The following is a 15,306-nucleotide window of genomic DNA, read 5'->3' on the forward strand; positions in this document are numbered from 1 at the left end:
TCTTTGACATCTGACTCATAGCTTAATAAATCTTGGTTGGAAGAAATCAGGTCTGTAGCACCTTCGTGCGCCCCTGCTGCGTGGCTGCCCTGTGCAGGGGTCCGAGGGTGTTTAAACAGAGGTCTGGTGACCACCCCAAAGAGGAGGCGATGTGTCTGCAGAAGACAGTTACTTATCCCACTGAGTTCCATGGGGTCACTGAAGTGGGGGCCTGTCTTGGTCTGGGGCATGGGTTTGAGGGGACCACTGTGGCTCCAGGCCTCTTAACCAGACGGGGCACAGTCTAGTCCACACTCTGCAATTTGGTCATCAGTGGTGTTGGCACTTGGTTTAATTTGAGGGAGTCAGGAGGGATCTTAATGTGTGGTGCTTTCCCCTATTTGACACCCCTTTATGCTTTGTTAATCAACAGGAGCTTGAAGAAATCCGCAAATGTGGAATGAAAAACTTCCGTAACATCCAGGTTGATGAAGCTAATTTATTGACTTGGCAAGGGCTTATTGTTCCTGTGAGTATTGAACACTTCCACTTCTTACCAGATTATTCTTCTTCAAGGTGATGTGTGTGCTGGGCTGACCTCTCTGCTCCCAAGTAGGCTCTTAGGTGAGGCAGCCAAGAGATGTGCAGAAGTGGGCTGTCACTCTAGGATATAATAAGGCAGGGACTTTAGCCTCGGGTGCCTGAGTAGAATCCTGTCTTTGCACTGGTTTTGTAAGATTCTGGGGGGCCCTAAGCTTTCCACATCTGTGATTATTGCCCAGGGAAAGGAGTGTGTTTTTATGCTCCTCTCTTCCCTGGCTTCTCCATGCCTGGCCCCATTTGTCCAGACGGGGCTGCCTTCTCTGACCTCTCTTGGGATATGGTGGCCTTTCCCATCTAGATCTTTTCTTTGCTTCCCTGCCCGGTTTTGCATCTGTGTATCTAAGCCTCTGGACACTTGCGTTCCAGGCTTTATTCCTAGTACCCTCCAGTATGTGCCTTCTGTTGGTTTCAAATCCCTTGGTCTAATGGCCTGCCTGGTCCCCTCACCCAATGTCTTGTTTGGGGATTCTGCCTCTACCTTCTGACCCCCACAGCTCCTGTTCCTCTGCCTCACAGACTTCTGCCATCAGATCGGCTCAGGCTTGCTCCTAACAATGGCCTTCCTTTGGCCTTACTGTCCTCTTGATTTAGTGTCTGCTCTTTCTCCATCCTTTCATCTCCTCACCCCTGGAGAGCCTCATCCTGTACTAACTCCAGTTTGCAATCCCAGTTTCTCCCACCCTCCTAGAACCATCTCACAGTGAGCACATGGGTTCCCCTCTGCCCTCAGCACCTCAGCAGCCCTAGAGCCTGCTTGCCTCACCAGCCTTTGGAGCCCGTGCAGCCCCCTGTTCTCTGACCTTGTACCACTCATTCCTGTCTTGCTGCTGCTTCCTGTGAGCTCTCAGACATGGACCTTGTTTAGTCTCCTGCCTTTCTTTCGTGCTGTTTCTTGGGCCCCTGCTTCATCCAGCATCATAGATGACTAGATTATTGCTGTACGTGAAAGAGTCTTGTCCTTGCCTCTGTTCCTGCCCTCTCCCCAGAGCCACACCATCTGTCCATGAGGTGGCCTCACTTGGACGCTGTGTGCCTTCCGGTTTCCCCAGCTCACAACCGGGACTTCATCGCGAGTGCTCCCTTCCTTCCTGTTCTTCAGTCTCCACTGCCTCCTCTTTTCATCCCCACTTTCCCCATGAGCCTCAGGCCCTTTTCCTGTGCCTGTCCCTGCACTACGTTGTTGTTCCTTATGGGCAGATTGGCTACTTTGCCAAAGCAGAACACAGAACATGCTGACTAGAGGCTTTCTTCTTAATGCCGATTATAGGTCATGCCTTTTTAAAAAGTCCTTTAAAAAGCAACTTGAACAGCAGATACTGGATTCGTGCTTTATTTTCATGCTTATTTGAATAATGAAGGAAAGATGCACTTTTGTAGTGTTTTCAGTACACACTCAGAATTTTTAAATGTGGGAGCATCCAATCTGGTTTTGAGGATGAGTCTTTAAGATTTCTCCAGGCTCGCAGATGGCGGGACTTAGGGCACAGTGCGTAGGTGGTAGAGGAGCCCCTGGGTGGGAAGGTTCAGCCAGTAACCCCAGGGCTTACCCACTGTAGAGAATCGTTAGGTGCTAAGTGGAAGGGTGGCCAGGACCATCTGACCTGTTCGTTTTCTTTTGTCTTTTTTTTTTTTTAAAGATTTTATTTATTTATTTGACAGACAGAGATCACAAATAGGCAGAGAGGCAGGCAGAGAGAGAGGAGGAAGCAGGCTCCCTGCTCAGCAGAGAGCCCTATGTGAGCTTAATCCCAGGACCCTAGGATCATGACCTGAGCCGAAGGCAGAGGCTTTAACCCACTGAGCCACCCAGGTGCCCCTGACCTGTTCCTTTTCTAATTGCGATTTTGTATCCTACTGACATAAGAAGAGTTAATCCATGGATCTATTGAAAAATGACAAGAATGAATGGGATGATTTTGAGTAGTCAGAGTTGGGGCAGTCTCCCCCATGATTTCAGTGGCCTGAGAGTGCAGGTCGGCTCCAAGGGTAGGTGGCTGTCAGCAGGCTCAGCCCAGAGCATTTCCCAAGGCCTCCCTCTGTTGTCATGTTGGCAGAGCCTGTGGAATGGGCTGCGGTTTCATAAGTCCAAGGTGGAGACTGTCGTGGTAGAATGCAGCGTGCTTGGGTTGAGTCTCTGGGGACTGTCCAGGCCAAAGCCTCACTTTCCATTTAGTGGAAGCTGAGTCCAGAGACAGTAGGCCATAGCTACTGTCTCCCCATTCCACTGCCTCTTCCCATTTCTCTCTTGTGTCTTTACTACGGTCAATGCCCAGGGACCCTGGCTTGGTGTAAGGAGTGTTTCAAGGAGGCAGTTATGGTGCTCTTGGCAACTGACCCCTCAATGGTCTTCACTAGTACCCCACACCTGGGCCTCCGGTCTTGCTGTACCATAGGGCTCGAGTCAGTAGGGGGACTCTTCTCCCCAGACTCACCTGGGGTACACCCAGCTGGCATGAAGGCAGGGCCAGGCTGGTAAAGGCATAGTAGTCCAGACGCATGCCTTGACCACCTGGTCCTGGTCCTCTAGGAGCAGCTTAGTAAATACTGTAGCTCAGAGAAGGGGCAGACCCAGATTCACCAGAGAGGAAAGATGGGAGTGAACCAGATGTAGTGCTTCCTTGAGACATTTCACTGTTACCAAGGCAGTTCAGGCTTATTCCCTTTAAACTCTTGTTTTTATATAAATTTTTTTCATTTGAAATTCAGAGGTGATAGCTAAGGAAGAAAATGATCTCGTAATCCTATTGTGAAGAAATGCAGTAAGTTTTTGGGCACTTGCCCTTCAGGAGCTGGAGGCATGGTGGTGAGCCTTCTTGAATTTCTCACCCAATGAGCAAGTTCACTCTTCATCATTAACATTATTCCTCCCAGCCTTTTTAATGGACCATTTGATAGTTTTGTAATTATCGTGTATTTCCATCATTTAGTCATTGCCTCGAAACTCTTTGTGAATGTAACCTTTGATAACTGTACAATATCACATAATATTTGTGTTATCATTTATTCAGTCATTCCTTAATTTTGAATTTTTTTTCCATTTTTAAAATAATTTATCCATGAATATCTGTACATGAAAATCTTAGCATCTTTGTTTATTTTAGGTTTGATTTTTTTTTTAATTTTAAAAGTTTGGTTTTTTTTTTTTTAAGATTTTATTTATTTATTTGACAGACAGAGATCACAAGTAGGCAGAGAGGCAGGCAGAGAGAGAGAGAGGGAGAAGCAGGCTCCCCGCTGAGCAGAGAGCCTGATGCGGGGCTCGATCCCAGGACCCTGGGATCATGACCTGAGCCGAAAGCAGTGGCTTTAACCCACTGAGCCACCCAGGCACCCCTAGGTCTGATTTTTTATTAGTTTTTATTTATTTTTTAAAGTAATCTCCATACCCAACTTTTTTTTTTTTTAAGGTTTTGTTTCTTTATTAGAGAGAGAGAGAGCTCGCGCACAAGTAGGCAGAGTAGCAGGCAGAGGGAGAGCAGAGAACCCAATGTAGGGCTCGATCCAGTACCCTGGGATCATGACCTGAGCTGAAGGCAGAGGCTTAACCAAATGAGCCACCCAGGCGCCCCATACCCACCATTTTTTAAAGTCATCTCCATACCCAACTCAAAACCCTCCTGAGATTGAGAGTCGGACACTCTGCTGACTGAGCCAGGCGCCCCATATTTTATGTTTGATCTTAAGATAGCCGTAGTCTGACCGGGAGGATGAGGGTTATGTTATATATTATATTATATTATATTATATTATATTATATATTATATATTATAATATATTATATTATAATATAATATTAATATTATATAATATATAATATATTATTATATTATTAATATTATATTATATTATTACATATAATATAATATAATATTATATTATTATATTATTACAAATAATATATAATATATATTATATATATTATATATAATATATATATTATATATTATATATTATATTATAATATATTATATATTATAATATATTATATTATTACATATAATATATTATTATATTATTAAAATAATATATAATATATAATATAATATAATATATAATATAATATAATATACAGGCACTGTGTGCACCAGTGCCTGTGCTTGTCCTTGTCCGTTGAGGAGGTTTCTGGGTGTTATTAAAGCGGGCTCTGAATGGCAGTAGTTCAACCCCCAGGCTGTGGGGTCTGATTGCCCCAGGTGAGAACCCTAGCTCTGCCTCTGACTGGTTTGGGGATCTCTGGCAGGTTAAGCAGTTTGTCCTGGTATCCTCACATCTAAAAGAAGTACTCATCTCTCTGGTTGTTGTCCAAGTTCAGTAAGTGCGTGTGTGTGTGAAGTGCTTAGTCTCACTCTTATTATTAAAGTCTTTGTGAGGCTCCCTGCAAAACTATTGGCGGTATGTAGCAAAGAGCCTATGAAACAAGTATATGGAAAGAAATCATTGTGCCAGTGTGACAGATGCAAAGATACTCAATTGGAGTTTACTTCTCACAGTTCTGGGACCAAGATCAGAGTGAGGGTCTGGGGAGGGCCTTGTTCTTGGTCAAACACTTCCCATGTATCCTCCATGTGAGGGAAGGAGCAAGCTAGCTCTCTGGGGCCTGTTAAAAGGTGCTAATCCCATTCATGAAGGCCCTTCCCTAGTAATCTAATAGCTTCCTAAAGGCCCCATCTCCTAACACCATCATGTTAGGCGTTAAGTTTTCAGTGTATGACTTTTGGGGCTACACAAACATTCAGATATCAGTAATGTGCATTTCTAATTTTGTCATTGTAGTTGAAGGTTTTGTTATTAATTTATTGACTGTTTATATTTTCTGTTATCTGTTGGAGTTTTAGTATGCTGCTTTGTTGAATTGTAGGAATTCTGTATATTAGTCCTTTGTGTCTAGGAAAAATATTTTTCATCTTATTGTTTTCTTCCCTTCCTTGTTTATTCAAGAATTCTTAACTTGAAAGTTTCTCTTAAAATTTAAGAAATTTTTTGCTTCATTTTTTTATTGTAAAATACATTTGACATAAAATTTGCCATTTGTAAGTATACAATTCAGTGACATTAATTATTTTCAAAATGTTGTGCAACCACCACTGTCTAGTTCCAAAATTTTCCATCACTCACAGAAACTGTATCCATTCAGTAATAACACCCTACTTCCCATGGCCCCCCAACCCCTGGGAACCTCTAATCTATTGTTTATGAATTTAACTATTAGAGATGTTTTATGTAAATCATATAATACTTGTCCTTTCGATCTGGCTTATTTCTCTTAGCATAATTTTTCAGGGTCATCTACGTGGTACCACAAACCAGAACTTCATTCATTTTTTATGGATGAAGAATGTTCCACTTTGTTTTTATACCACATTTTGTTTATCCATTTATCTCTTAATGGAAACTAGGGTGAAAAAAAGACACTAGGGTGGTTTCCACCTTTTGGCTATTGTGAACATTGGCATATACCATATGTACTCTGCTTGAGTCCTGTTTTCAGTTCTTTTGGGTGTATATGTAGGAGTAGAATTGCTGGATCATATGGTAATTCCATGTTTTTAAACTTACTGAGGAACCGCCAAACTGATTTTCACAGTGGCTGCCCTGTGTACAAGCATTCCAATTTTCCCTACATCCTCACCAGCATTTGTTATTTTACTTTTTTTTTTTTTTTGTAATTTATTTATTTGTTAGAGAGAGAGAGCGCGAGCGAGCACAGGCAGACAGAGTCGTAGGCAGAGGCAGAGGGAGAAGCAGGCTCCCCGCCGAGCAAGGAGCCCGATGTGGGACTCGATCCCAGGACGCCGAGATCATGACCTGAGCCGAAGGCAGCTGCTCAACCAACTGAGCCACCCAGGCGTCCCTGTTATTTTACTTTTTAAAAAAGGTATAGCCATTCCAGTAGATGTGAAGATGGTATTTCATTGTGGGTTTGACTTTTTTTTTTTTCCCCCCTCATGACTGTGTATGTTGAATATCTTTTCATTTGCTTGTTGGCCGTTTGTATATGTTCTTTGGGGAAGTGTTAGTTCAGGCAAGGCTTTTCCCCTCTTTCCTTTTCTTTCTTTTTTCCTTTTTTCTTTAGGCTCCATGCCCAGTGTGGAGTCTAGCATGGGGCTTAACCCTGAGGCCAAGATTTAAGTTTTTTAGAGCAGTTTTAGGTTCACAGTAACATTAAGAGAAAAGAATAGAGATTTCCTACATACCCTCTGGCCCCACACATGCCTAACGCCCCCCATTGTGGACATTTCTTACCAGAGGTATATTTGTTATGATTGATGAACCTACATTGTCACATCATAATCACCTAAACCCATTAGGGTTCATCGTTGATGTTGTAAATTCTGTGAATTTGGAAAAATGTATAATGGCACATATCTGTTACTGTAGTATCATATGGAGTATTTTCACTGCCCTACAATCCTCTGTATTCTACTTTTTCATTCCTCCCTGCCCCTCTCCCCCACCCGTTGCCCTGTGCCCACCCACAGCAACCATTAATCCTTCTACTGTCTCCGAAGTTTTGCCTTTTCTAGAATGCTGTTTGGTTGGAATCATACAGTATGTAGTCTTTTCAGCCTGGCTTCTTTCAGTTATAATCATATACAGTTAAGTTTCCTTCGTGTCTTTTCATGGGTTGATAGCTGCTTTCTTTTTTGCACTGAATAATATTCTGTTGTCTAGATATACCACAGTTTATTTATCTGTTCTTGTTTGCTTCCAAGTTTTGGCAGTTATAAATAAAGCAGCTATAAACATTTTTAGTTGGGTGTTTTTGTTCTCCTCTTTAAGTTGTAGGAGTCCCTTATGTGTTAGAGATATTAATTCCTTATCAGATAATATGATTTGCAAATATTTTCTCCCATTCTGTGGGCTGTCCTTTCACACTTTTGGTAGTGTCTTTTTTTTTTTTTTTTTAATTCATGTATAGTTGACACACAATGTTACATTAGTTGGATAGTGTTCTCTGATGCACGGAAGTTTTAAATTTTAATGAAGTACGTTTTGTCTGTTTTTTCTTTTGTTGCCTGTGCTTTCAGTATCATATTTAAGAAACCATTGCTAAACCTAAGTCATACAGGTCTTCCCCTTCCCCTGTTTTTTTTTTTTTTTTAAGTAAACTCCACACCTCATGTGGGCGTTGGACTCATGACAGTGAGAGCAAGAGTCTCCTGTTCTACCCACTGAGCCAGCCAATCCCCCATCCGTTTTCTTCTAAGGATGTTTATATTTTAGCTCTTAAATTTATGTCTTTGATCCATTTTAAGTTAATTTTTATATGTAAAAATTATATATGTAAAGGTCCACGTTCCTTACTTTGCATGTGGACATCCAGTTTTCCCAGTACCATTTGTTGAAGAGACTGCTCTTGATCTTGGCGTCTTTGTCAGAAATCAGTTGAGCATATATGTGGGGGTTTATTTCTGAACTCTGAGTTCTATTCTGTTGGTCTGTGTGTCTGTCTGTTTACCAGCCACACTTTTGGTTACTGTAGCTTTGTAGTAAGTTTTGAAATCAGAGGTGCGAGTTCTCCAACTTTGGTCTTCTTTTTCTTTTTTACTTTTTGTTTTGTTTTGTTTTTGGTTTTGGTTTTGGTTTTTTTTTTTTTGGTAAAGATTTTATGTGTTTATTTGAGAGAGGGAAAGAGAGAGCACAAGCAGGGGGAGCAGCAGAGGCAGAAGTAGGCTCCTGACTGAGCAGGGAGCCTGACACAAGGCTCGACACAAGGCTAGGATCATGACCTGAGCCAAAGGCAGACCCTTAACAACCGAGCCATCCAGGTGCCCCATACTGTTTTCTTTCTTTTCTTTTTTAAAAGTAAACCCTCTCCCCAACATGGGGCTCAAACTCACAACCCCAAGATCAAGAGTTGCATGCTCTACCAACTGAGCTACTCAGGTGCCCCTTTGCTCTTCTTTTACAAGATTATTTTGGCTGTTCAGAGTTCTTTGAGATCTTGTAAGAATTTTAGGATGGGTTTTTCTATTTTGCAAAAATCACACTTGGGATTTTGGTGGAGCTCACATTGAATCTTGAGATCACTTTGGGTGATATTTTCTTCTGAATACTAAATCTTCCAGTCCATGAACCCAGGATGTCTTTTCATATATTTAGGTCTTTAATTTCTTTTAGCAGTGCTTTGTAATTTTCAGTATGTAAATTTTATGTCTCTATTAATTAGCTCAGACTGCCATAACAAAACACCATAGACTGGATGGCTTAAACGACAGTAATTAATTTTTTCATGCTTCTGGAAGCTAGATGTCCTAGATCAGGGTCCGGCAAGGTCACTTTCTGGTGAGGACTCGTCCTGGCTTGCAAATGGCTACCTACTTTGTGCTCCCATGGAGAGGGAGAGGGAGAACAAGGGAGTTATTTGGTGCTTCTTGTAAATACAGTAGATTCTCCCCACCCTAACCTGCAGTTCAGTTGCCCATAGTCAACTGTGATCCCAAAGCAGATGATCTTCCTTCTGGCATATCTTCAGGTCAGTATAGTAGCCTGACACTACGTTAGGATGCCTGCGTGATTTACCTTACTTCATCTGATCTGATGCCTGCGTGATTCACCTTACATCATCTGATCACATCATCACAAGAAGAGTGAGTACAGAACCGTGAGATATTTTGAGAGAGACCACATTCGCATAACTTTTTTATTATGGTATATTGTTATATTGTTCTATTTTTTTTGTCAGTCTCTTACTGTGCCTAATTTATAAATTAAACTTTATCATAGGTATGTATGCATAGGAAACATAGTATATAGAGAATTTGGTACTATCTGTGGTTTCTGATGCCCACTCTGGGCCTTAGAAAGATTACCACGTGGATAAAGGGGGACTGCTGTACATTAATCCTGTTGGATCAGGGCTCCACCATATAACCTCATTTAGTCTTAATTATTTGCTTACCCCAAATACAGTCACATTGGGGTTTGGGGCTTCAGTATATGATTTTGGAGGAAACACATTCAGTCTATAACAGCCTCCTTGGTTAAATTTATTTCTAGGTATTTTATTCTTTTCAATGCGTTTTTTGTGGGTTTTTTTTAATATTTTATTTATTTATTTGACAGACAGAGATCACAAGTAGGCAGAGAGAGAGAGGAAGGGAGCAGGCTCCCTGCTGAGCAGAGACCAGAACCCTGGGATCATGACCTGAGCTGAAGGCAGAGGCCTTAACCCACTGAGCCACCCAGGCATCCCATCTTTTCAATGTTATTTTGAATGGACTTGTTCATTTCCTTTTTTGGATTATTCATTGTGTATAGAAATGACACAGATTTTTGTGTTGCTTTTGTATCTTGCAGTTTTTCTGAGCTCATTTATTCTAACTGTGTGTTAGGGTTTTCTACGTATGAGATCAGGTCCTCTTTGAGTACAGGTAGTTTTATATTTTCCATTCCAGTTTGGATATCTTTTACTTCTTTTTCTTGCCTACTTGTCCTGGCTAGAAACACCAGCACTTTGTTGAATGAAGTGGCAAAAGGAAGCATCCATGTCTTATTCCTGATTTCAGGGGGAAAATGTTCAGACTTTCACCATTGAATATGATGTTGGCTGTAACTTTTTTATATATAGCTTTTGTGGTGTTCTCTACCTAGTTTATAAAGTATTTTTTCCCTGAAAGTGTGTTAAGTTTTTGTCAAGTGCTTTTTCTGCATCACTTGAGATGACTGTGCTTTTTTCCTTTATTCTATTAATGTGGTGTATTACATTGACTGATTTTTTTTTAATATTTAGGCATCCTTGCATTCCTGGAATGAATCCTACTTGGGGATGGTGTATAATCGTTATATGCTTCCGAATTCATTTTGCTAGTGTTTTGTTGAAGATTTTGGCTCAAAACTCACAAGGGATTTTGTAATTTTCTTGTAGTGTCTTTGGCTTCAGTGTTAGGGTGATGCTGGCCTTATATAATGAGTTATGAAGTGTTCCCTCTTTGGAAGAGTTCTGGAAGGATCGGTGTTAATTCTGTACACATTTGGTGTAGGTTGTCAGTAAAACCATCTGATTTGGGACTCATCTCGTTGGGAGGTTTTTGATTGCTGATTCAGTCTTAGTCATTACAGGTTTATTTCCATTTTCTTTTCGTGATTCCGTTTTAGTAGATTTAACGTTCTCGAGGGTTTGTCCACCTCATCTAAGTTCTCGAGTTTGTTGTTGTACACAGCTGTTCATGGTACTCTCTTACAGTCTTGTTTATTTTTGTAAAATTGGGAGTAATGCTTCCACTTTCATTTCTCATTTGAGTAATATGAGTCTCCTTTCTTTTCCTTAGTCAGCCTAGGCGAAGGTTTATCAGTTTCGTTGATCTTTTCAAAGAACCAGCTTTTGGTTTCATGGATTTATCTCTATTGTTTTTCTACACTCTGTTTCATTTATCTCCTCTGTAATTGTTATTTACTTTCTGCTAGCTTTGGGTTTCGTTTACTCTTCCTTTCTTCATTACTTAAGGTGTCCAGTTAGGTTATTGATTTGAGATCTTCCTTTATTGTTATGATTAGTGTTCACAGCTGTACATTTCCCTCTGAGCACAACTTCCACTGCATCCCTGAAGTTTTTGGTCTGTTGTGTTTAAATTTTCACTCATCTCAAGGTATTTTCTAATTTCCCTTGTGATTTTTTTTCCTTGACCCATTGTTTGTTTGTTTGTTTGTTTTTTAAAGATTTTATTTATTTAACAGAGAGAGAGAGAGCTCCCAAGTAGGCAGAGAAGCAGGCAGAGAGAGGGGGAAGCAGGCTCCCTGCTGAGCAGAGAGCCCGATGTGGGGCTCGATCCCAGGACCCTGAGATCATGACCTGAGCTGAAAGCAGAGGCTTTAACCCACTGAGCCACCCAGGCACCCCTTGTTTGTTTTTTAAGAATATGTTTAATTTCCACATATTTGTGAGCTTTCCAGTTTTCCTTTTGTTAATTGACTTCTGGTTGCATTCCACAACGACCAAAAAATATACTTTGTGTGACTTAAAGTGGCTTATTGTGGAGAATGTTTCACAGGCACTTGAAAAGAATGTGTATTCTGCTGTTTTTAGAGTGTTCTGTATATGTTAGGTCTAATTGGTTGTTCAAGTACTCCCATTTCCTTGTTGGTCTTCTCTCTTGTTCTGTTATTGAAAATAGGGTATTGGGGGCGCCTGGGTGGCTCAGTTGGTTAACCCACTGCTTACAGCTCTGGTCATCATCCCGGAGTCCCTGGATTGAGTCCTGCCTTGGGCTCCCAGCTCGGCGGGGAGTCTGCTTCTCCCTCTGACCTTCTCCCCTCTCATGTTCTCTCTCTCTCTCTCAAATAAATAAATGAAATCTTAAAAAAAAAAAAAAAGAAAGAAAGAAAGAAAGAAAATGGGGTATTAAAATCCCCAAAGATTATTTTAGAACTTGTATTTCTTATATTTCTCCCTTCATTTCGTCAATTTTTGCTTCACGTATTTTGGTTCATATGTTTGTTGTGTATAGGTTTATAATTGTTGTATCTTCTTTTTTTGTTGTTGTTGTTGTATCTTCTTGATGGATTGAAACTTTGTCAATATATAATGTCCTTTGTGTATTCTTTTTTACTTAAAATCTATCTAGTTTGATATTAATATAGTCCCCATAGCTCTCTTTTGGTTAGTAATTGCACGGAATATCTTTTTCCATCTTTTACTTTTTTTTTTTTTAAGATTTTATTTATTTGACAGAGAGAGAGATCACAGGTAGGAAGAGAGGCAGGCAGAGAGAGGGGGAAGCAGGCTCCCTGCTGAGCAGAGAGCCTGATGCAGGGCTTGATCCCAGGACCCTGAGATCTTGACCTGAGCTGAAGGCAGAGGCTTAACCATCTCTTCCCCTTGGGGGCCCTGTTACTTCTGACTTCTTTATGTCTTTGTAAAGCGACTCTCTTGCAATCATCATATACATGGATGGCATTTTCTTACCCATTCTGGTAATCTTTGTCCTTTTTTAAAAGATTTTCTTTATTTATTTGCCAGAAAGAGGGCACACAGGGTTAGGGTTAGGGTTACCACAGGTGAGCACAAGCAGGGGGAGTGGCAGGCTGAAGGAGAAGCAGGCTCCCCGCTGAGCACAGAGCTCAGTGTGGATCAGGACCTGAGCCAAAGGCAGCCACTGCTCAACTGCCAGTCGTCCCATCTCTGTCCTTTTTTTTTTTTTTTTAGATTTTATTTATTTATTTGACAGAAATCACAAGTAGGCAGCGAGGCAGGCAGAGGGGGAGGGGGAAGCAGGCTCCCTGCTGAGCAGAGAGCCCCATGTGGGGCTCGATCCCAGGACCCTGGGATCATGACCTGAGCAGAAGGCAGAGGCTTTAACCCACTGAGCCACCCAGGCGCCCTCCATCTCTGTCTTTTAAGTGAAGAGATTATCCATTTACATTTTAAGTAATTACTGATAAAGTGTTTGCTTCTATTATTTATCTCTTTGTTTTCTGGGTGTCTTAAATGCTTTTTGTTTTTAAATTCCTCTATTATTGCCATATATGTTGATTTTTTGGTAGCATACCATTTTGATTCCCTTCTTTCCTTTTATGTATACTTACTAGTTATTTTCTTAGAGGTTAACTTGGGGATTACAATTAACATCTTTTTTTTTTAAAACTTTTTTAAAAAATTTTTTTATTTTTTATTATTATTTTTTTAAATTTATTTATTTGAGAGAGAGAGATGACAAGTAGGCAGAGAGGCAGGCAGAGAGAGGGGGAAGCAGGCTCCCCGCTGAGCAGAGAGCCCGATGCGGGGCTCGATCCCAGGACCCTGAGATCATGACCTGAGCCGAAGGCAGAGGCTTAACCCACTGAGCCACCCAGGCGCCCCTACAATTAACATCTTAATCTGTTAACAACTTGGTTTGAATAATACTAACTTAATTTTAATAAGTTTTTAAACACTCTTCTCCTATACATCTCTATTACCTCCCATTTTTATTTCTTTTATATATTTTTTATTTTTTAAAAGATTTTATTTACTTATTTGTTAGAGAGAGTACAAGCGGAGGGAGTGGCAGGCAGAGGAAGAAGCAGGCTCTCCACTGAGCAGGGAGCCTGATTTGGGACTCCATCCGAGGACCCTGGGAGTGGTGACCTGAGCCAAAGGCAGACACTTCACTGACTGAGCCACCCATGCGTCCCTACCTCCCACTTTTATATTGTTACTGTTGCAAAGAGCAGTTAAAACCCAAAGTACAATAATCTATATTACTAGCTTTTATATTTTTCTGTGTAGTTAAATTTATTGTTCTTTATTTCTTCATATGGCTTTAAGTTACTGTCCTTTCATTTAGCCTGTTGGACTCTTGTATTTCTTTTAGGGAAAGTGAAGATTCTCCCAGCTTTTTGTTTGTTTGTTTGTTTGTTTAAGATTTATTTATGTATTTGACAGATAGCGAGAGGTAGGCTTCCTGCTGAGCAGGAAGCCCGATGTGGGGCTTGATCCCAGGATCCTGGGATCACCACCTGAGCCGAAGGCAGATGCTTAATGACTGAGCCACCCAGCTGCCCCCCCCCCAGCTTTTTTTTTAAATCTGGGAATATTTTAATTTCTCACTCATTTTTGGAGGATAGTTTTTGCTGATGTCTTTACCTCTCAACCCCTTGAATATGTCATCCCACTGCCTTCTGGCCTCCATGGTTTCTAGTGAGATATCATTCGTCTTACTGAGGATCCAAGAAACCACTTCTCTTTTACAGCTTTCAATATTATCTCTTTGTCTAGGGCACTTGGGTGGCTCATTTGGTTAAGCATCTAACTCTCGGTATTAGCTCTAGGTCTTGCTCTCAGGGCTATGAGTTCAAGCCCAACATTGGGCTCCACACTGGGCTTGGAGCCTACTTTAGAAAAAGATTATTGGGGTGCCTGGGTGGCTCAGTCATTAAGTGTTTGCCTTTAGCTCAGGTCATGATCCCAGGGTCCTGGGATTGAGCCCCACATCAGGCTCCCTGCTCAGCAGGGAGCCTCCTTCTCCCTCTCCCCCTGCCTGTGGCTACCCCTGTTTGTGCCTGCTCTCTTTATCTGTCAAATAAATAAATTAAAATCCTTAAAAAAAAAAAAAAAGAGCATCTCTTTGTCTTCGATGGTTTGACTGTGTTTTGGTATAGATCTCTTTGATTCCGCTTGGAGTTCATTAAGCTTCTTATATGTGTAGTTCATCTTTCGTAGAATTTAGGAAGTTTTTGCACATTATTTTTCAATTTTTTTTTTTTTTGCCTGTTTTCTCTTGCTTAGCCTTCTGGGGGTCCCATAATGTGTATTTTGGTCTTCTTGATGGTGTTCCATATTTCCCTAGGTTCTGTTCACTTTTCTTCATTTCTTTTTCTTTCTGGTCTTCAGACTGGATAATTGTCCTAACTTCAGGCAGTTCTTTCTGATTCTGCCACTTCCCGAAATCTACTGTCAAACTCCTCTGCTGTGGCTTTCATTTCAGTTATTGTGTTTTTCAGCTCCAAAATTTCTCTTTGTTTCCTTTTTATAATTTCTGTCTATCGATGTTCTCATTTTGTTCAGAAATCATTTTCCTGGTTTCATTGAGTTCTTAGTCCATGATTTCCTTTATCTCTTTGTCCCATCCAAGTACTAACCAGGCCTGACCCTGCTTAGCTTCCGAGATCAGACGAGATCCGGCACGTTCAGGGTGGTATGGCCGTAGACATGATTTCCTTTATCTCTTTGATCATGTTTAAGACTGTCGATTTTAGGGGTGCCTGCCTGGCTCAGTCAGAAGAGCATGTGACTCCTGATCTCGG

The 15,306-nt window shown here is 41.1% G+C and overlaps 1 protein-coding gene across 1 annotated transcript in view; it reads left to right on the plus strand.

Annotated features, from left to right (window-relative positions):
* The window catches only part of UBE2L3 (ubiquitin conjugating enzyme E2 L3), a 58,389-nt gene that overhangs the window by 18,045 nt on the left and 25,038 nt on the right, over nt 1–15,306 (plus strand). The window contains exon 2 of the mRNA XM_080821110.1: nt 413–508. Within this exon, the coding sequence (XP_080677236.1) occupies nt 413–508 (96 nt within the window). The remainder of the gene's footprint in view (nt 1–412; nt 509–15,306) is intronic.

This window comes from Martes martes, assembly GCF_963455335.1.
Source record: "Martes martes genome assembly, chromosome: 13".
NCBI lineage: Eukaryota > Metazoa > Chordata > Mammalia > Carnivora > Mustelidae > Martes > Martes martes.